Raw genomic sequence first — 20,995 nt, forward strand, 5'->3', positions numbered from 1 at the left:
TGGAGAAGTCATTCGTGGGAGTGTACAAAGGCACAGAGGAACACGTGCGATGTGGCGAGGCTGCTCGTAAGGGCTGTAGCGCAAGAGGAAAAGAAACCCTAAAGTTTTTATTCCTGCAAGACTTTGGGTTATTGGGCTTATTACTGGGCCACTACAATTTGAGTTAATGGGTTCTGAAATTTGGGCTGTAAATGGACTGTTTTGGACTAATAAATTTGGACTTTTATTGTTTTTGGGTTTTTATATTATTTTTATTTTTTTTGTTTTATTTTGGTTTTGGTTTTTTATGGGCCCGGGCGAAGTGGGCCTATTACAGCTGCCCCTCTTTGCTCATTATCGTGTAATGAGAATAGAGCAAAACCTTCAAATAGGGCCAATTTTGTCTGGTTTTGCTGAATTTTGATTGAAACTTTAGGGAAATAGGACTGGTGGCTAAAATCTGTTCCATTGCCGATACATGAAGATAAGATTCGCCATCCTCAATCTGCTCCACAACCGCGTTAGGGAAATAAGATCTTCAATCTTCAGTCTGCTTCCTTGCTACCTCAAGAAGATAAGACCACAACCGCCAACCTACTATCTTACTACCTCAGAGAGATAAGGCTTGGGACTTAAATCTGCTCTATTGCCAATACATGGAGATAAAATTTGTCATCCCCAATCTTCAATCTTCAGTCTGTTTCCTTACTACCTCAGGAAGATATGACTTCAATCTTCAACTTGCTCTCTTTCTACCTCAGAGAGATGAGGCCTTGAGGCTTAAATCTGCTCCATTGCCGATACATGGAGATAAGATTTGCCTTTTTCAATCTTCAATCTTCAGTCTACTTTCTTACTGCCTTAGAAAGATAAGACTATATCTTGAACTTACTCCACTGCAACTTCAGGGAGATAAGGCTAGTGACTTAAATCTGCTCCATTGCCGGTACATGGAGATAAGATTTTTCGTCTTCGATCTACTCCACTGCAACTTCAGGGATATAAGGCCTGTCACTTTAACCTACTCCACTGCAACATCAGGGAGATAAGGTTTGTAGTCTTCGATCTATTCTGCTACAACTTCAAAGAGACAAGATCTGACTTCACCAATGTCACTACACTGTCCTCTGGGGAACGTGTTCTGTAGACTTGATGTTTATGCCAAATGATTAGGATGTTGTGATTAAAATGAATCTAATGCTCCTAACTAAATATGATGTTTATGTCAAATAATTAGGATGCTATGATCGAACTGAATCAAATACTCCTAATTAGATGTGTTATGAATGAATGCAAAAATGAGAATGATCTCTTTAAATGATCTTCTTCTTTTTCTCTTTTTTAAAAAAATGCTTAGCGTTCGTTGTTCACGTGGCACTATCACCGATTTATTATGTTGCCATCTTGTTCAAATGATATTCTTGACAGAAACCCAAAGAAACAATCACATTCTACTCAGCAAGCTTGCCCCTCTGTAATTCCAGAGTCCCTTACACTGTAGTCTTCTGGGACATGAAGTTTGAACCTCCTACTGCAACTTCAGGGGAATAATCATTTGATTTTTTCTATCCATCCTGCGGCAACTCAGGGATATAGGATTTGCATCATCTTTAATCAATTTGATCTGTTACACCACTCCCTAGGTGTAATGAACAGATGTATATGCTTGATATCTGTATGAATATAGAATACCATTTTCCTTTTCTCAAGAATAACCCCATTACTTGCTCTTTGCCGGGATTATAACACCAATGCGACTTTATTTTTGCTCAATCAATATCTTTGATCGAAATTCCAAAGAGATAACCTCCATCTGGGCTTAAATATTTCCAACCCTTAAGCTTGGTGAATTTTAAACAATAGTCCTGTTTCAGGCTCCTGTATTATGTAGAAACTCCCCAAAGTAATACGTGAAACTCCTTCTATGAAAGTATTATTAGTCCAAAAATCGTTATTTCAATGCAAAATGCATGAAAGAGATTATAACCATGGACAAGAAAGGAATTAATTGAGAACATAGCTCGAAACAAGCAAATGCAATCCCAGAAAGAAATTTATTGGGAAATGATCTAAGCAGGTAATCAAGAAAAATGGGTAAAAATGGAAAGCTAGGTGCCCCAGATATCACAGCTTGAGCTTCTCTGTACCAACTTCTTGAGGACCATTCTGAGCTCAATCTGTGTTTAGGGGATCCGGAGTACTTTGTCGATGCCCCAAGACGTAACATACTTCTTTCATTGTTAATTCAGGCATAGCACGACTACTATATGCCCCACTTTGATCCACATATGAGCTGCCCTTTTTGGGTTTTCAACTCAAATCCCCTTTGGTCTCAAAGCGCCCTTTGCAGGTTTTTGCCCTGGCCACTTCTTTTTCTTTCTTTTTTCAATTTCTTTAATTGATTATTTCTTTCTTTTTTGGATTTTTTCTTTTTATTTCTATTTTATTTTGATTTTTTTAAAAGTCTCAAGGCGCCTTTGCGGTTTTCACCTTGGCCTCTCTATTTTAGGTAGAATACTCTTTGACTGCATTTTGAATTCTCCAATTTGGGCAAACCTGCTGGTCAATATCAATGCTCCTCCAAAACAGGCCTTCTTTACTACATAAGGTCCCTTTTAGTTTGACATATTTCTTCCTTTGAAGTCCTTTTGTATAAGAAAGGTCTTCTTCAATTTCAAGCTCCGCTCATGGAATTCTTGAAGATAAACCTTTCTGTCATAAACCTACATCATCTGACTGTGACGGATATCCTTTAACTTTGATTGTTCATATCAGGATTGAACCCATTCTGATTCATCCAACTTTAATTCTGCCAAGACTCGAAGAAAAGGAATCTTGTTTTCAAAAACTATTTCAGTTCTATAAATCAATGTGTTGCCTCGGTGAAGGTTTCGGTCCACGTTCGATAAACATAGAGGGTAAATAATAACTTCTTTATGCCAATCTTACAAGACTCAGTCATTTTTCACTATGACCTTTGTTCTATTATTTGCTTTTTCTTTTTTCTATCTTTGAACTTTTGTTTTTCTTTTTGAATGCCTTTACTGCACTGTGATATAGTGTCTGATCTTTGAACAGACTGTAAACTTTTGACATTATGCAGTTGTATTTGAAAATGATCCTTTCTGACATTACTTGTCAGCAACCCTTTTTTTTTTAAAAAAATTTGATGACTATTGATCTTGTAATATTGACATATGAAGCGACCTTCACCCCCTTCGTGAAGTAATCAATGACTGCCAAGATTAATCGATGAGAATGGCCTGATAACATCCTTGCCCCATATAGAGAAAATCTGTGAAGTAATGAATGTGACTTTAACCAATGCAATCCCCTTCCATGGTGGATCAACAATACCCAAACCTCATGATTAGCGTGGCTACCATGAAACCTTTAACATATATCCCTTTGTAATCAGATAGTCATTTTGTATCATCCACGATCTTAATATCTCAAATATATCTCGACATGATCATGTGAAAACATCTTTAAATTTCTTGAAGTAACTCAAAGACAATTCATTTTGTCCTTGTGGTGACTCAGTTTCAATCTTGCCCTTGTTCACAATGTCCATTGACCCTTCGTAAAGTAGGATCTATTTTTTCATCTTGTTTTACCGTCCTTAACAAATCAGGAAATAAGTCACAATCTCTGTCATCTTCAAAGTCTTGAGATCTGCTTAAACAACCATCTCGCCCCAAAAGGGAGTCAGTTACAGCGTTGCTCATGTCATTGATATCTGGGGACCTATAGTAGGTACAGAGGCAAATTCATGGGATAGTTATTTGCATGGTATGATCGTGAATGAATGATGAAAGCATATTTTAAAAAAAAATAGTCCAAAGAACAAAAGAATATATAAAGAATGAAAGAATATTTATTCAAAAGAATGCATTTTATTGAAATAAAAAATTTTGGACACAAGCCTATTTCACAAAAGGATTCTTATTGCCCTAGGCTTAAGGCAACAAGCGCGTTTAAATATTACTCTAAATCAGCTCTAAAAATACAAGGATTTCTTCCACAGCCCCATTGCTTAAAACACCCCCAAGTACATAAGGGTTTGGAAACTTTTATTCCCTGGACCTCTCTTGGATATGTCATTCAGATTCTCTTTGATGATTAGTGGTTATAACCCTTGGTTGGCCTATGTTGACCAATTTGGGAAGGCATGCTCACGATGTTCACTTCATTTGCCTTGTTTCCCGAGGTTGACCTTTTGGCATTTTCTCCCATATCTATTTTTCCATTTCTTATCGCATCTTCAATCATCACACAGGACATTACTATATTTGAAAAGCTCAGAGTAGCGCTTCCCAACATATGATTAATGAATGGGGCTTCCAGAGTATTGATGAAAAGCATCGCAGTCTCGTTCTCCAAAAGAGGCGGTTGGACATGTGTTGCTACCTCTCTCCATCTTTGGGCATATTGCCTAAAGCTCTCATTTTGCTTCTTTTTCATACTTTATAGGGTAATTCTGTCGGATGCCATGTCTGTTACATGGCTATATTGCTTCATAAAAGCTTGTACTAAGTCTTTCCATGAATTGATTTTAGCACGACTCAACTGATTGTACCATTTAGCTGCTGACCCGATCAGACTATCTTGGAAGCAATGGATTAACAATTGATCGTTATTAACATATCTTATCATTCTTTAACAGAATATTGTGATGTGAGCTTCAGGACAACTAGTCCCATTGTACTTTTCAAACTCTGGAGTTTTAAATTTTGGCGGGAGTACTAGATCGGGAACCAAACTCAGATCCTTAGCATCAACCCCACAGCAGAAGTCAACATTCTCCTTTGCTTTCAATTTTTCCTCCAACCACCTATGCTGATCCTTAAGTTGTCTTGGCAATTCCCTCTATGCTTTTACCATGTCATCTAAATTAGGAACTTCAAGATTGGTTGGATTGCCCCGGATTGAAACCCGAACCTATTGGGTAATCCACCAATGTAGAGGCACCTACCGATATTGCTGAGTTTTAATAATAGGTACACCTTACGGATATGTCTGAACACTTTTAGGGGTGAAACCCGGAGGGTAGAGAGGCTCATCATTGTCCTTCCCAGTATTGATCATGGAACTTTTCCTTTCTTCAAGCCCCTTTGTCAACAATTGAGACAACTGATTCATTATATTCCTTTGAGACTCTAGCACCTGGTCTCTCATCTCCTGCCGAATCTTCGCCAGTTGTTCTTGCATCTGCATTTGTAACTGGTCTTGCATCCTTCTTTGAAGTTGTTCAAGTCTTTCTAATCTTTGGTCCATATCCTTTTGTCTTAGCACGGGTACCGTAACGACGCTTGGTTGGTAAGTTTTTATTGGTTCCCAAATTAACTGAAATGATTTCAACTAATTAGGGACCTTTTTATGAAAATCTAATGCAAATAATGCAATGATGCAATGTAATGCAAATGCATGGGATGAATGCAAAAGAAAGAGAGGTGTTGATTTTTAATTTAATTCCATTAGAACAACTTTTCTAGAAAACAAATTTCTTTACATAAAATGGACTACATATACGGCCTTGCTTTCATATTCTAAACGAGGACACCGATCCCTTTTCTTCGTGAAATCCAAATCTCTCAAGCCTCCAATAAATGCCTCCACTAACTTTTCTTTGCTTGATCCAGGCTATGACTCATTATCCTCACGACGTTGATTAGCTCCATTAAGAAAATCGAGATGCGACGGCTCTCAAACAATCTTTGTCAGCTTGAATCTTCAGGTAAAGACTTGTTTTTCTCCACAAATTGTCAGCCTTCTTCCGTCAATTCAGACAACCGTATTATAATCCACTTTATCAGGAAATTCATTTTCTTATGACAAACTGTTCTATTTAGCAATCAAATATGAATCAACACCTCCTTTCTATGATGATGTAATGCAATGCAATTATAAACAAAACAAAAACAAAACACGTTAGTACAAGTGAGATAAATATTAAATAAAGTACCTTTTCAGGTGACCACTAAATTTGGACAAGGTTCTACTTAAGGTGGATTCTCAAGGTTCACTATATGTGGCTCGCTTCTAGAGAAAGGGTACCTGAACCAGCAAATTCCTCAATTCTCACTCGTTATAGGCTCATATGAATCGAGTTCAGTTCAGGGGAATATATTTCCCTATAACCATGCGGAGATGAAAATCTCACGAAATCATAGGTACGAATGTATCCCGGAAGCAATCCACTAGCCCATACGAAGGTGAAAACCTCACGAAAGCATAGTTTCTTACTCCTACTTAATGTGTATAACCATAGCGGTCATGCAATGCAATGCCATATTATTCTACAAGACTCGATCCACAATAATCACGCAAACAAATGCAATTAAAAGAATCATGATTTTCAAAACAAATTTTCAATTCTTTGACAAAAGGACAACAAATAATCAATTTTATGGCCTGACTCTCTTTGTTCAGTCCCCAATGGAGTCACCAAGCTGTCGAAACCATTTTTTTAGAGAAAAAACGAGAATCGACTTTTTTAAAAAACATGTGGAGTCGCCACCAATCTCTCGGTTTAGGTGTGATTAGGCCACCTACTAAAATGTTTTGTTCCATTAAAGACAATTTTGATTCACGTAAAATCAAAAACAAATGGGTTCGGGAGTCGGTTACGCATGAGGAAGGGTGAGCACCCTCATTACGCCCAAAAATTGGTACCAAATTGAATCGATGATATCCTTATATCAAAGATTTTAAAATCTTTCAAGGCATGATTCTTTAAAATGTGTGAATAGTTTGAGTTAACTGTCAAAATTCTCTCGTTTCAAAGATATGCAACATCATACCCAGCACGATTGGATACGATCCTTTATACCTTCAAAAATACAATTGATTTTGGAATTTCAAAAACTCGTACACTAAAATTATAAAAGGTTATCCAAATATTTAGTTCATTGAAAAAATCATACCCAGCACGATTGAGCACGATTTCTCAAATTCTCAAATATTGGATATTGCCTTATTTTAGAATTTTTGAATAATAAAGAAAACTGAAAATTCGCTCAAAACATGTTTATTGGTTTTAAAATAAGTAGAACACTTAATGCATTGTATCAAAACATTTGCATAGAAAAGGATTAATGAACAGGAAATAATATGATACAATAAGCCTCAATTTAATAAATCCAACAATTATGTACAACTATTCTAAGTAAAATATAACCAAGTTCTTAATCATGAATGGAGAGCAATTGATAAAGCAAAGAATAAATAATATACTACAACAATAAATGTAAAACAACCTACAAAACATGTACAAAATAAAGCGGAAATTAGCAAAAGATGTAGTATAAGACAATTTTATAATAATTATGAATCAATGAACACATGATATACATACTATATGAGTAGATTAATCGCATAAAAACTAGAAATATATAATTATTGAAATAGGTATTAAAACATTTGAATTGAATAACATGCAAAATATTTTAAACACAAATTCATTTAAAATTAACAATATACATGATAGTTTATATAAAATATAAAAGAATAATAAAATACATGATAAGAGATTTACAAAACATGCATATGTACATAGAAATAATTATTTGTAAAAATAGCATGAGATTAATAGTATATAATAATTATGTATGCAAAAACTATATGTATAAAATGTATGAACTGAGTGATGCTTATAAATCAAGCATATGTTCTGTATGTGTAAAAGGAATTTTAAAATAAATGATGATAAAATAATCTTACATGAAACAAATTGATTATGAATAATGATACATATAAATAAGATGTACATAAAGATAATAAGATACGAAAGTGTATAAATTAAAATAGGGTCCTTAAAAGAAACACGTTATACACATAAATAAATTTAAAGGAACACATAGAAAACTATTTACGTGGAATAATATGAAATCAACGACGTGGACTATAGTAAAAATAATCTAATATGAGTTATTTACATATGAATAAATTTTAGAAACAATTGTATGCTCAGATAATATGGAATTAAAATGTGAATTATAAGATTAAATTAATTTTATCATAAATTATATATGCAATAGATTTAAAAAATAATAACAATTACATATGCAAATAGATTTTAAAAAAATTAAATAAAAATAAAAAAATTATATGTATAAAATAACATAAGATTAATAATATATATAAGGTGAAAACCTGATATAAATAAATACATATACAAGAATAATAATATAAGATGTTGTTCGATATCAATAAAATACTTAAAAGAAATAAGTTATATTTAGAGTTAAAAGAATATATATCAACATATAAAATATATATATATATATACACGTAAAGTTCACCATCAATATAATAACAATGTATAAAATTATTTTAAATCAATATCAATTAAAATTTTAAAGCAAAGGTATATTAACATAACAAAACAATTTCCGAAGCAATTATACAAATGAAAGCAATAACAAATTAAAGTAATATTTAAAAAACGATGCTAAGATAAATTAAAAAAAACAAATACTAAAATTTTGCATAAATGCGAGTAAGCATATAAACTAAACAAAACTTGGTTGAAATGAAAAATAAGATTAAGAGGTCAATTTGTAAACAAAGGAAAAAAAAAGATTAAAAGGAAACATGTACCAATGATCAAGGACCTAAGACATAAATATCTCAAGCTTCAAAACGATTGCCATTAAAAATTAAAAACGATTGGTACTCTGCTATTTTTTTACTGAAATTAATCCCTAACCCCCCTTTTCTCCTACTTTCCACCTTGGCCGACTAATTCCCTTTTGCCTAAACATCAATCGGCTACCACAGTAGCATATTCAAGCCTCGATGATTGTTTTTTAGCCTTGAGGTCCCCTCTTAGCTTCGATTTCAACGAAGCAAAAGGAAACTCATGGCATCCTCGTAAGGTAAGACTTCGCTCTCTCCTTTTTTATTTCCGAAATCAATGATGAAAGATAGAAGGAAATGAATCGCAAGAAAATTAAAAAGTATGGAGAAACTCGTATTGGAAATCACCTTTTTAATTTTTGATTGCTCTTTTTTAATATGCGTGTGTATTGCTGGGAAAAAGATTGATCCTCTTTACATTCCATTTCATTCAGTTTTATATCCGAAAACTAAAAATAAAAAATAAAAAATAAATAAGAAATACAAATTTCTCTGCTGTTATTTACTGTCCATGGCCTGTTTGTTGTTTCTGTTAGTCTGCTGCAGGAGGAGCCAGCTGGAGAAGTCGTTCATGGGAGTGTACGAAGGCACAGAGGAACACGTGCGATGTGGCGAGGCTGCTCATGAGGGCTGCGGCGCAAGAGGAAAAGAAACTCTAAAGTTTCTGTTCCTGCAAGACTTTGGGTTATTAGGCTTATTACTGGGCCACTACAATTTGAGTTAATGGGTTCTGAAATTTGGGCTGTAAATGGACTGTTTTGGACTAATAAATTTGGACTTTTATTGTTTTTCGGTTTTTATATTATTTTTATTTTTGTTTGTTTTATTTTGGTTTTGGTTTTTTATGGGCCCGAGCGAAATGGGCCTATTACATTCTTCCTGTGCATTCTTAGTTTAGTTAATTAATTTAGATAAAACAAACCCTTTTATTTTTTAGGCTAGATAATAAAAAGAGAGTTAATACTAGTACTTTTAGTTCCTGTGGGTTCGACATCTCGGTCTTGCTATAAACTATATTGTTGTTCGATAGGTGCACTTGCCTTCATCGTGATAATAGTTAGTTTTCAAGTACGGTCAATTATAAATTTAAAACTTATCACGATTTAACGATCATCAAGTTTTTAGCGTCGTTGCCAGGGAAATAAAATATTAGAAACACTTAATTTTTATTACTTTAGCAATTTATTTTATTGCAATTTAAATTTTATTTTGATTTTTGTTACTAAATTTTCTTTCTCCTTCTGGCAGGTTTTTATAGTTTATGACTAGAAGAAACCCATCAGGACCATTACTTTTTGATAGTGAGATAGAACACATAGCTCGCAGAAACCGAAGAGAAATTAGGCGAAGCTTACGTGACATAGAGGAAGGACAAGAGGACGATATTCAAATCACAACCGAGGAGATGGATGAAAATCAGAATAATCATCTTCCTCCTATGGTTGCTGCAGATCCAATAAATCAGAATCTTGCTCCTCGTACTATGTATGATTATGCTAAACCTACTTTAACAGGAGCCGAATCGAGTATAGTTAGACCTGCTATTACTGCAAATAATTTTGAACTGAAACCTAACACGATTCAAATGATACAACAGTTTGTTCAGTTTGATGGTTTGCAGGATGAGGATCCAAATACTCATTTTACGAATTTTCTGGAGTTTTGCGACACATTTAAGATCAATGGCGTTTCAAAGATGAAATTCGCCTTCGGTTGTTTCCCTTTTCATTGAGGAACAAAGCTAAACAGTGGTTGAACTCGTCACCACGAAGGTCAATTACTACTTGGGAACAAATGACAGAAAAATTCTTACTTAAATATTTTTCGTCGGCTAAAACGGGTAAGTTGAGGAATGATATCTCTTCTTTTGTGCAGATGGATCTAGAAACACTCTATGATGCATGGAGAGGTACAAAGATCTATTGAGAAGGTGCCCTCACCACGGGTTACCACTCTGGCTACAGGTTCAAACTTTTCACAATGGCCTGAATCCTTTGACTAGACAGATGATTGAAGCAGCTGCTAGTGGGACTATCAATAATAAGACACCTGAGGAGGCTTATGAATTTATAGAAGAGATGTCACTGAATAATTATCAGTGGCAAGTCATGAGGACAAAGCCAACGAAAGCAATCGGCGCTTTTAACGTTGATTCGGTCACCATCTCTCTAATTAGGTAGAAATTTTGAATAGAAAAATTGATGGTTTACTTGGTTCTTCACAGGTTCACCCAGTAATGCAATGCAATGCAAGTGGAGGAGGAACGAGCAATTTAGTATTTAAGTTTAATTAAAAATAGTAAAAACTTAAAATAATGGACCTAGGTTTTCAATTTTTATAATAACTTTTTATAGTATTTAATAAAAAATATATAGTATATCTAAACCAATTTTAAGAACTTAAATTACATCGAAATTCTATTATATCCTACCAAGTAATTACATATCCTATAAATATATATCCCATGTTAACTTTTTCGGACACTTTCACTTATAGTTTCCTTGAGTTTCATAGAAGCTAATTCTTTTCGGTTTATTTTCAACGTGTTGGAATTCTTTTGGCTTTTTTTAGTTATGAAAAAATATCAGCTTTTGTTTCTAATGCTTTACTTTGCATTATGTATGAAAGAATCTCACGAACGAATTCTTTATCAAGAGTTTGCTATTCCTTGGTCAATTAGATATTCATTAAATTGTATTTTATGGATGAGTTTTTTATTAGATTAGGAAAAGAGAGTTGTGTGATGGGTCTACAACTACTAACCTTGAACCATTATGTGGAAGGCCACTGGGTTTGAAATTTAACCCAGTAACTTCTGATCTCTATATCGATGATGTTTATTTTGGCCTTCTAATGATTGGACCTAATGGTGGCATAGCACAAACTCTAATTAGTTCAATTGAAGGAATCTCATTTAAGTTTATAAATGAGTTAGATATTGATAGTGGTACAGAAGTTATCTATTTTATAGATAGTAGTAGAACTTTCTACAAAAGGTATGTTTTTCTTTTGAACTATTGGAATTTTTTAATTTAATTTTTTGAATATTTATATAATTTTTAATTAAGTTTTTAATATTAATGTGTATGTATGCAGATTTTTGTCCAGATCATCTGATAGTAGCGGAAGGTAATTAAAATATGATCTACATACAAAAAAAAAAAAAGCATCTGTTATATACACAAGTTTGATGTTTCTAAACAGAGTAGCTTTGAGCAAAAATCATTCTTTTAGTTTGGTGGCGAAAATAATATGGAGAAGAATATCGAAGTTCAATCTTGAAACAAATAATTTTGAGCCCAAAGTGTTTGCTGAGCTACATAGAGTTCCTAATAATATTAAGATGAATCATAAAGGAGAATTCTGGGTAGCTTTAAATGCAGGAAGCCTTGAAGAGATCAATGATGATGTTCCGGATCCAATAGGAATTAAATACGATCAAGAAGGAAGAATTTTAAAACAACTGGACGGAAATGGTAAAGATGTATTTAGTTCTATTAGTGAGATTAACGAGGTTAACCGAACTTTATATATTGGTTCGGATACAAAACTGTTGCTATTTTAAAATTTTAAATTCTCATTTTATTAGTGATATCAATGAGGTTAACCGTATATTGATTCGGTTACAAAACTTTAGATTGTTATTTTTATTCTTGTAGCAAGGTTATAAAATCTTAGGTTGATATTTCAAAAGGTTTAACTTTTTTTTTATATTTTAGATAACTTTTATGAGAATTTTCAATTCTATTTTAAATTTTATTTTCTTGCATTGCCTCAATGATAATTAAAATCTCATGTTATAACCCCTTAAATTCGTCTCTGCTTAGAAGTTTACATTACGGCTTATTCTTTAATATGGTATAAGGAAAAAGATTTTTGAGTTAATTCTACTAAAGGTCTTTAATTATGGATCAAACAGTAAATTAATCTTAAACTTCAAAATCTAATCGAGTTTAAACTATCGATATGATCACTTCTACTTTTAAGAGAGAAAACATAATTTCCAAGGGAATCAACTACATTGGAGATAAAGTAGTTTTTCTTCGATTACCATTAATTTCACCCGACGTCTCCTTTGAAAAATGCTTTAAGTAAATAGCAAATCCTTTCTAATTTAAAACTATTAGTGACATAATTATTTCCGACGAAAGATTCAACCGAAAATACTTATTTGTAATGAAAAACACCTTGAAGCAGCCATTATTGAATCCAAGCGTGCATTGATTGAAGAAGACAGGGAAGCCATTAAAGCAAGCATTGAAAGAAATGGAGGAATTTCATACGAGACAAAACGACGAAGTCCAGGGGAACCTGATCTTCATCATCATTAATAATCATGAATTTTGTTTCTCCTCTCCTTTACCACTTTTCTTTGGCAATAATATAACCTGCAAATTCATTTAGCCGTGGCGTAGAAAATTTTGTTTGAATATAAGCTAAAACAAATCATTTCCAATTCCTCCATCTTAATTTCCTTTTTCTTTTTTGGTTAAGTAAGATCACTTATTAAAAGATGCTCAGTTTACTCGAAAATGTACTTGCTTCATCTTCATCTGAGCTATTATCATGATCCATCTCAATTTCAAACATATTATCATGAAACACAAATTCATTTAGTTGTGACGTGGAGAATATTCATTTGCACTTGTTAGGGTTTGAACCATTGCTCTCAAATGTTATTAATGATATCAAGTGGTAGTACACTTGTTTGTTAATGTCATTTAAGGGCATGAGTTTAATCTCTACTAAGAGCATATGCTTATGTCCCCTTGATAAGTTGTTGTGCACCATGCATAGTCCGATATCCAACAAAACTCTCTCGTTTTGTTGAACTTATCACCTCAAACACTCGAACTTTTCAAAAATTTAAGGACGAAACTTCAATCAACGATAATACCAACCCATTAAAAAATCTGCGTACTTCCAACCAACAATATTAAAATTTTCTAAAAAAAATATCTGCGTCCTCCTCAACAACTGAACATATATCGTAAATTCACCTTCAATAATCTATATATATATCTATCATTCTGAAGCCATTCAACCACCTGCAGTTTATTATTATTATTATTTTTTATGTATGCTTAGTCGGTGGTGATCCCCATTGAGTATTATTGATAAAAAGGATGGAGCTCTTTTTAATTTTTCTGCTCTGGCTAAGCCATTTTGGAGATGGTGGGACATTGGGAGATGGCCATTACACTCACAAATCAGAAAATTACAACCAATTCATTATATATATATATGCAATATGAAACCATACATTTGTTGTTGGTGTTAGCTAAATTGCTCAATTTCGTTTTCCACAAGCAAAATTAATATTATGCCTTCTTCTTTTATCATATGTATATTTATGTGTGATGAATATTCTTGATTATGGTTTAAAATAACCACAAATATTAAAAATATGTATACCACAATAACCATTTTAACTCTATGCCAAATAGACCAGTACTACTTCCTTAAAGTCTAATATATATCAGTAGTATGTGAAATCGAAAAGTATTTGGAATAATTTTGATTATATTATATGAAAAAAATAATGCAAATAAAATAAAGTACAATACAAGAACAGTATTTAAGTTTAAATAAAAGTGTACTAAATTTTAAAGATTGTGTGATTAAATTATTTAATTATTTTTAATAACACCAGTAATTATTTTACAGAGGAGTTATGATTAAAGTAAAAACTGAACTTAATTATTTATATTGAGATTTTTTATAGTAACAAAAAAGAAAACAGAGCAGAGGAAGAAATACAGGACACGGATCAAGGAAGCAAGAAAAAATTTACTTGCTCACAAACGTGTAGCAAAGAAGCAATCTGATATGTTTAATTTTTCAAAAGAAAAATAATACATTTATAACTAATTACATCACTTATTGCTATCTATCAGAAGCAGCCTAGTAACTTTAAAAACATTGTTTGTACACACAAACAAGCCACCTAAACTAGTCAACATTGGGACTATAAAAAGTTAACTTGCACAAAAGCTGATTACATAATCAGCACCTAAAAATAAAAGAACAATACTAACTTAGTTCATTTTGAACTAAGTAACTTAACAAAGTAACTAAACAACCTTGCTGTTACAAAGAAGCATTAAATCTTCAGCATGCACAATTGCTAGCACGTACTTCATCCAGAGATATTACAACTAAACAGCCTTGTAACATTTGTGCTGCAGCATGTTTACAAGTTGCATACACTTCATCCGGAGATATTACAGCAGCTTCATGTGCTGCATGCACTTTAACCAAAAATATCACAGCAGCATGGTAGGCCAATTTTCAACAATTTCTCCAAATAGGAGAACAGTATTTAAGTTTAATTAAAAATAGTAAAAACTTGGACTTTTTATCTTTAGACGACTAAATTTTTAAATTTTATAATAACTTTTTATCCTATTAAATAAAAATATTATATCTAAACCAACTTTAGGAACTTAATTTACATTGAAATTCTATTATACCCTATCAAATAATTACATGCCCTATAAATGTATATCCCATGTTCACTTTTTCGGACACTTTCACTTATCGTTTCCTTAAGTTTCATAGAAGTTAATTATTTTCGGTTTATTTTTAACGTGTTGGAATTCTATTGGCTTCTTTTAGTCATGAAGAAATATCAGCTTTTGTTCCTAATGCTTTACCTTGCATTAAGTGTAAAACAATCTCACTAGAGGATTCTTTATCAAAAGAATGATGTTGAAAAAACTGACGAAGGATTCTTTGATCAAAGCAGAATGTTACATCTCAAAAGATTATGAATTAGTTAACCTTGTTAAAGTTATAGGTTTTGAAAGTATCGCATTTGATTGTAAAAACGAAGGGTCATACATTAGAGTATTTGATGGCCAGATACTTAAATGGAGTGGACCAAAGCTTGGTTGGAAAGAGTTTGCTATTCCTTCATCAATTAGGTATTCATTAAATTGTATTCTTTAGGTCTTCATTAACTTATAATCATTTTGTAAAGATAGTTAACTAACAGATGGATTTCTTTATTGGATTAGGAAAAGAGAGTTGTGCGATGGGTCTACAAATCCTAACCTTGAACCAATATGTGGAGGGCTATTGGGTTTGAAATTTAACCCAGTAACTTGTGATCTCTATATCAGTGATGCTTATTTTGGTCTTCTAATGGTTGGACCTAATGGTGGCATAGCATAAACTCTTGTTAGCTCAGTTGAAGGAATCCCATTTAAATTTATAAATAGGTTAGATATTGATAGTAGTACAGGAGTTATCGATTTTACAGATAGTAGTACTACTTTTCAAAGAAGGTATGTTTTTATTTTGAATTATTGAAATTTTTTAATTTCAACTTTTTGAATATTTATATAATTTTTAATTAAGTTTTTAATATTTATGTGTAGGTATGTGGATTTTATGTCCAGATCAGCTGATAGTAGTATGCAAATTTCTTGTCCAGATTAGCTGATAGTAGCGGAAGGTTACTAAAATATGATCTACATACAAAAAACACATCCATTATATATATAGGTTTGATGTTTCCAAACAGAGTAGCTTTGAGCAAAAATCATTCTTTTCTTTTGGTGGCGGAAACAACATGAAGAAGAATATTGAAGTTTAATCTTGGAACAAATAATTTTGAGCCCAAAGTGTTTGCTAAGCTACCTAGAGTTCCTGATAATATTAAGATGAACCATAAAGGAGAATTTTGGGTAGCTTTAAATGCAGGAAGGCTTGGAGAGATCAAGGATGGTATTCTGGATCCAATAGGAATTAAGTACGATCAAGAAGGAAGAATTTTAAAATAACTGAACGGAAATAGTAAAGATGTATTTAGTTCTATTAGTGAGATTAATAAGGTTAATCGAACTTTATATATTGGTTCGGTTACAAAATTTTATGTTGCTATTTTAAAATTTTAAGTTTTCATTCTATTAGTAAAATTAGTACTTTAGGTTGCTATTTTAATTGTAGTAGTTAGGTTACAAAATCTTAGGTTGTTATTTTAAAAGTCTAATTTGCTTTTAAGTGAGTTTTATGAGAATATTTTATTTTATTTTCAATTTCCTGTATTAATAAATATAAAAGTTAATAAAAATCACATATATCATCTTTTGTTCTCGTATCATTAGTTAATTTCAACTTATACCTTTTGTATAGTAGGCATTGGATATTTAGAAACTCTAACCCTGAAATCGTATAATAGCTAGGAATCAACCACCATCATCATATCATACTGCAAGCAGGCATCAAGAAGGAACCACCAGAATTTTGAAGTTAATCCTAGAAGGAAAAACCAACACAGTTGAGATTGTGAAATTGGATACTCTAAATGTATTATCCTGAAATTTGAGCCAAAACAGATACTTTCATTTTGTGGTACAGTCAAAATTCACAAAACTGGTGTCTTTTGTTATTCTAGTCATTTATGTCGTAACTATTTTTTTGAAAAACGAGAATCGACTTAAATAGAGGAGTCGCCACCAATCCTTTTCGATGAGGTGTGATCGGGTCACCTCAAATTAATCATTTTAATAAAAGTTAAGATTTACTAAAACGATAATTTTTGGTCTACGAAAATCAGAAAATGAGTTCGGGAGTCGGTTACGCACGAGGAAGGATTAGCACCCTCGATACGCCCACAAATTGGTACCTAGTTGATTAATGAATGTCTTAGTGTCGAAAATTTGAAAACTTAAAAGAATTTAAAATACAATCCCTCTTTGTATTAATGCTAAAAATGATTGAATAAATTAAAACGGATGTTAAGGACTCTCTCATCTCGAAATAATAAAATATCACTCCCAGTAAGTTAGGACACGACATCTCGAACTTTGAGACATAGCTTGCCTTTTATTTAAAATTAGTGTATTTTAACTTCTTTTAAAAGGATATTCGGTTAGTTAGAGTGAACGAGGAAAATCGAAACCCAGTAAGTTAGGGCACTCTTCCTCGAATTTCCGAACACCGAATATTGCCTTTATTCGCGAAAAATCTTATTTCGAGGTAACAAAATGTCATACCCGGTAAGTTAGGGCACCACACTTCGTATTTCCGAAAATAAGCATATTTAAAACTCATATTATGATTTAAAAGAATATTCCGTTATTTAGATAAAATGAGAATAATAGAAACCTAGTAAGTTAGGGCACGATTTTCTCAAAATTCCAAACACGGAGTATCACTTTTTATGAAAAAATTGTTTTCTTCGGGGCAAGGTTAATATAACACAAGTTGCAATAAAATGAGATAATAAAGAATGCGCAAATAAATTCAAATTTCGATATTGACAGGCATAACAGAATAAACATAGAAGCAAATGTGAATGATAATAATAAGAGCCGAAATAAAATAAATGGAGAAGCGAATAAAAACAAAAAAGAAATAATAATTAAGCTAAAATATTTGGAATTAAAAAAGAACTAGTAATAAATAAACAATCATTATGTAAAACTAAAAATGATAGTATAGCAATGATAATATTAATAGTAATAATGCAAGTAATAAGAACTTTTAAAATTTAGAGCGATATATGAAGATATATATATATATATGTATGTGTATCTATAAATAAATAATATATAATGTGAGTGAGGGAAAAATAAAATAAGTGTATTTAAAAAGTAATAGGTAAAAAATATAGTAATAATAATGATATAAATAATAATGTTAAAATAAAATAATAAGCAAAAATAGTGAAAACAATAAGTATGATGATAAATATAATGATATATAAAAATGATACTATATATAAAAAGTATATATATATATACATGTATAATGAAGTATATGCAAATATTAATAATAAATATAATAGAGGTAAAAATTAATAATAATAATAATATGTGCATAATACGGTATAAAGAATTATGCTATAGTATTAAGAATGTATACATAGTATATATGCTAGGAACAATAATAATAGTAAAATAACTATTAATAATGTTACGTAAATAGATATAGTAATAGTATATACATAATATAGTTATTAAAAATATATACGTAAGATAATAATATATATATATAATATAGTATTAAAGATATATACATAACATATATATAAATACAATATTAAAAGGATATATATATATATACGATACACATATATATTATAAATGATGATATTAAAAGTATATAAATATTAGAAATAATAATAATGTAAAAAAATAACTATGAATAATATTACATAAATATATATACATATATTTTAAAAATGAATACATGATAATATTAAAAGTATGTACATAATATATATATATACATAACATATTAAAATATATACATAATATAAAATATATATATATATGTATATAATACTTAAAAATAGGCATAATACAATGTTAATATAGATATGCCTAATATGGAGTATAATATATATATATATATTAAAAGAATACATATGTGGCATACAAATACATTAACAAAAACAATAATATTAAAAATATTAATAATACTATATAATATATATAAGTATTAAGCAAAAATAATAATAATGGGATGCCAATAAATAAAAATATAATAATGATAACAGTAATAAAATATAATAGTATGAATAATATTAAAATTAAAATAAAATAATGAGAAAAAGTGAAAAAAGGACAAAATTGAATTAAAAATGAAGTTTTGGGGCGAATTTAAAATAAAATATAAAAAAGGGACCCAATTGAATGCGCGCAAAACATGGAGGGATCGCGGAAGCAATTATTCCTTCCCATCAGAACACAGCGCATCAGCAAGGACTAAATTGGAAATCGCGACAAATTTCGGGGCCAAATTAAAAATAAAAAAACTTGATTGCAAAAGCTTGAAAAAGCGAAAAGGCCAAATGCGCAAATTGCCCTTCCGCTCAAAAACACGCGGATCCTGGCCTGGAGCGGGTCGGATCGGGTCGATGCATGGGTAAGGGGCAAAACGACGCCGTTTTGGGCGTCTGAGACTTGCCCCAAAATGACGCCGTATCGGGGCACTATATAAACCAAATTTTTTGTTAAAAATTTCATTTTTCTTCTTCACAAAACAAAATTTTCCAAAAATTCTCTCAAAAAACTCTCTCCCTCTCAGCCCCTTTAGGATCCGGCCTAGCTCCGGTCATCGTCTGCCGCACCAGCCGGTCATCGTCTGCCGCACCGGCCACCGTACATGGTGGCTGCAAATCGCCAAAAATGTACAAAAAAAAAATTATATTTATATCTAAATATATATATATTGTTTTTGAAAGGAAAAAAAAAGAGAAAATAAGTTTATTTGTATCGTCGAAAAATGAAAATAACAATGAAAAAGAAATTTCCTTTAATACTCGCTGTTTTTTTTATTCAGATGTGTTTGAAACACTCCTTTTTGCATATACACTTTTCTGATTTTTTTGCATTCAAAAAATCCCCCCACTATTCGGTTTTGAGATGGCTTTTTATAGCCTTGTTACATGCTTTTTCCTCTCTTATTTACTGTCTTTTCCTTCTTTTTACAGGCAAGTGGCGACAGTGACCTAGGCGGTGGAGCAGGTGACGGTGGGTGGTGTCAGAAGGGGCAGTTGGCCGAACGGCTAGGGTTTTCTTTTAGGTTTCTTTTTTCTGATTTTTTTTAATGTATTGGGCTAGGGCTCTTTTGGGCTTGGGGTATTTGGGCTGTAATGAGTTTAATGGGACCGGGTAAATTTGGGTGCCCACAATTTAGTTACTATCATTTTGTGTTAAAAGAAAATCATTTAAAAAATATAAACAAAAATCTTTATAATATAATATAAGATATGTGGCATTTTATTACTGGCGAGATATCCTAGTCGGTTTTTTTTTAACTTAAAAGGACGATAAGGTTAAGTTTTAATCTGGAAAAGAAAATTTTAAAACCCAAATTTTTTAAAAAAAAAGGCATATTTTAAGGACTTAGTGATGCATTAAGCCATAATTTATTTTATCTACACTGCATTGTGCATTTATTAAATGGTTGGACTGTTAAAAGAGTTGCTCATTGTGACTTTTATTATATAGTTGGACTGTGGAGTGGAAGAGAGTTGTTTAAGTCAAAGAAGTCTCTATGTATTATACAAAAAGATGCATATTCTGAGGATAAAGGTTCGGCCATTTCATATATCTTTATACCCTTTGAATCATTTTTTACTTTCTTAGTGGAATCAATTAACATTTTCTAGTTTCCACAAACAGGCTTGAGAAGCATGTAGAGAAATTTGTTAATGAGAGAGTTGAATATCTTGAGTTAATTGACTAAAATGATGCACAAAGTGCATGGCACATATATCAGATTAGGAAATTGTAAGGATTCATTATGATACTATACTATGGAAAGACTTCAATTTGTGTCATTTTTCTTTAGATAAATTTTAGAGCAAAATAAATAATATCTCATAGTTTTGGTGCGAGTTTTATTAGCAACTAGTGAC

The 20,995-nt window shown here is 31.7% G+C and overlaps 1 protein-coding gene, 1 non-coding gene and 1 pseudogene across 2 annotated transcripts; 2 read left to right on the forward strand and 1 right to left on the reverse strand.

Moving 5' to 3' along the window:
- Window positions 1–9,130: 9,130 nt before the first annotated feature.
- LOC128280789 (protein STRICTOSIDINE SYNTHASE-LIKE 10-like) lies at window positions 9,131–12,184 on the forward strand. The gene is made up of 4 exons (XM_053019253.1): window positions 9,131–9,303; window positions 11,346–11,615; window positions 11,716–11,748; window positions 11,824–12,184. Exons 1-4 carry the CDS (start codon window positions 9,131–9,133, stop codon window positions 12,182–12,184), a joined length of 837 nt encoding a protein of 278 aa, XP_052875213.1.
- LOC128282453 (small nucleolar RNA R71) lies at window positions 10,462–10,567 on the reverse strand. Its single transcript, XR_008272727.1, has one exon. It is a non-coding gene; the product is annotated as a small nucleolar RNA R71 (small nucleolar RNA).
- A 3,140-nt stretch (window positions 12,185–15,324) lies between the features above and the next one.
- Window positions 15,325–16,199, forward strand: LOC128280791 (protein STRICTOSIDINE SYNTHASE-LIKE 10-like; annotated as a pseudogene).
- The last annotated feature ends 4,796 nt before the right edge of the window (window positions 16,200–20,995 follow it).

The sequence above is a fragment of the Gossypium arboreum genome, chromosome 1 (assembly GCF_025698485.1).
Source record: "Gossypium arboreum isolate Shixiya-1 chromosome 1, ASM2569848v2, whole genome shotgun sequence".
NCBI classification, from domain to species: Eukaryota; Viridiplantae; Streptophyta; class Magnoliopsida; order Malvales; family Malvaceae; genus Gossypium; species Gossypium arboreum.